Source organism: Mus caroli, chromosome 9 (assembly GCF_900094665.2).
Source record: "Mus caroli chromosome 9, CAROLI_EIJ_v1.1, whole genome shotgun sequence".
Lineage (NCBI taxonomy): Eukaryota > Metazoa > Chordata > Mammalia > Rodentia > Muridae > Mus > Mus caroli.
The window spans coordinates 34,876,385-34,878,961 of record NC_034578.1 but is presented as its reverse complement, the minus strand read 5'-3'; the positions used below and the strand labels follow the sequence as shown (position 1 = coordinate 34,878,961).

General features: G+C 40.1%; 1 protein-coding gene across 1 annotated transcript in view; it reads right to left on the bottom strand.

Moving 5' to 3' along the window:
- LOC110301422 (olfactory receptor 145-like) overlaps window positions 1-2,216 on the bottom strand; it is a 5,725-nt gene extending 3,509 nt beyond the window's left edge. The window contains exon 1 of the mRNA XM_021171892.1: window positions 2,203-2,216. Within this exon, the coding sequence (XP_021027551.1) occupies window positions 2,203-2,216 (14 nt within the window). The remainder of the gene's footprint in view (window positions 1-2,202) is intronic.
- Between the last annotated feature and the right edge of the window lie 361 nt (window positions 2,217-2,577).

Here is a 2,577-nt window from a genome sequence, read left to right as displayed (position 1 = left end):
AAGAAGGGGCACAGTGTCCACACTTTGGTCTAATAAGTTCTTGACTTTATGAAAGTCTATGTACCTATTACTTCATCATGGGTTTAAAATATTCTAAATTATAAGTATATTTAAATCCTGTACATAAAAAATAATGTTCATGCTACAAAAAATACTGACCATGAAAATTCTGCAAATGTGATAACTACAACTTCTAATATCTGTCAGTTGCCAGCCATGATGCTTGTACTAGTAATAGATTAAGTATGAAATTACTGTGAGCATAAAAAGTATAGTGTCATTTTACCTTGTTATCTTAATTAATTTTTGTTCATAGTATACAAGTTAGATAGCATATATTTTGTGGCCTTTGGGATGCTTATGTATACTCCAGCATTGGACTTTCACATTATCTAAATATTGTCCATGGAGTACATATAGCCATTTATATTCTCTCTATACATGAATATATTTGATAGAATATATTATGAAGTATTTAAATCCTGGTGAAGAAACATGTTCTTATAAACCAAATACCATAAGATTAAGTACAATAAATTGTGAATTCCATGCCAGCCTGGCATGACCAATAATGTTCTGGGTAAACTGAGCTACCTAGAGAAACCAAGTATTGCGGGCGTGGTGGCGCACGCCTTTAGTCCCAGCACTCGGGAGGCAGAGGCAGGCGGATTTCTGAGTTCGAGGCCAGCCTGGTCTACAAAGTGAGCTCCAGGACAGCCAGAGCTACACAGAGAAACCCTGTCTCTAACCCCCCCCCCAAAAAAAAAGTTGACTGAGAAACCAAGTATTAAAAATCCAGTGCTCCCCCAAAAGTGGAGAGAAAAAGTAAATTAAACATTGAATCAAAGTATAGTTCCGCTGTATGAAGAACTGTCAACCTTTTTCTGCAAAGCCAGATGGTATATATTTTATGTATGTAGGACTCTATTGCATACAAACTCTGTTACTGTCAAACAGTAAATGAGTGGGAGCAAATGTCTATCACATTTTACTTGTAGGTATTAAGGGTTTCCTTCAGCTGTATAGGTGTTTTGTATCACAGATGTAGCGTGGGCTTCAATGAATAACACCATGTTCAGGAGGAGGGTAAGGAAATAAAGAATGGAATCAGCTAATGATATAATTACATGTATATTAACAATTTTACTTATTTTTAAATTTCATATGTATGGGTGTGAGTGGGTATTTAGTGTATACATGTTTGGGGTATAGACCTGTGTAATTGCATTTAGGCCAAAGACCTGTCCTGCTCCATCATTATCCATCTTATTCTTTGAGACATGGTCTCTAATTAACCATGGAGCTTGGCTGTTGTCTAGCCTCCATAGTTTTGAGGGATATAATATGCATATGACCACATCTGGTTTTTCATATGAGTGATGGGTACATGAATTTATGTCTCATGCCTCCTCAGGAAGTACTTTTACCTGAATACTGATGGAAATCCTCAACTCTTCTAAAGACAAACATGTATTAAATGTATTTAAAACAAGATGTGAATATAAAGAAATGTATCAAGTGTTTGGCTTACATGGTCAGTCACCTTCTGAGGAATATGATGACACTTAAGATCCTACCCTGGTGTGATAGTTTATATATCCTTGGACCAGGGAATGGCCCCATCTGGAAGTATGGCCTTGTTGGAATAGGTGTGACCTGGTTGGAATGGGTGTGTCACTGTGGGTGTGGGCATAAGATCCTCACCCTAGTTGCCTGGAAGTCAGTCTTCTACTAGCAGCCTTTGGATGAAGATGTAGAACTCTCAGCTCTGACTGTGCCTTGCCTGCCTGGATACTGCCATGCTCCCACCTTGACGATAATGGACTGAACCTCTGAACCTGTAAGCCAGCTCCAATTAAATGTTGTCCTTTATAAGACTTGCCTTGGTCATGGTGTCTGTTCACAGCAGTAAAACCCTAACTAAGACACCTGGGTTGCTTTCTTAGGTCAAGGTAAAGGCTAAAGATTTCCCATTCACTGCTAGTGACTCTCTGAGGTCATGGAGCATGCAAAGACTTCAGCTCCAATCTGAAATAATTCTCTGAGACCTAAAATGCCCTGGGACTTTGGGCCCCATCTTACATTTCACTCTAAGGTTTGGACATGTGCCCAAACTTTGGAATCTATCCCAAATTGAATTGTCTGGTCCATGCTATGTTTTACAAAATCAGCAGTGGTGTAATGTAGGAGGTGGGGGAGTACCTCAGCAGTTGCATGTCAAGGTCTTTCCTCTGAGAAATCAGCTTTAGGACAGGCTTAGTATAAAAGCAAGTTTCTTGGCAGGAAAGGGTAGAGGCACAGAAGGAAGTGGGACAGATAAAGACAGAATGAGGTTGGTGGGGAGAGAAGAAAAGAGAGAGGTAAAGAAGAGTCTTCTCTTTTAGTCTACTTTATTTTGTTCTACTTATTCACTTTACATTCCCATCACTGTCCCCTTCTGGTTTCCCCTCCCACCTCCCTGATCCCCAGCCTCCCTTCCTTTCTCATTTGAGTGAGTACTCCCCTCCCATGATCCCTCCACCATGGCATTTCAAGTCTCTGAGAGGCTGGGCATAGCCTCTTCCACTGAGGCTAGAC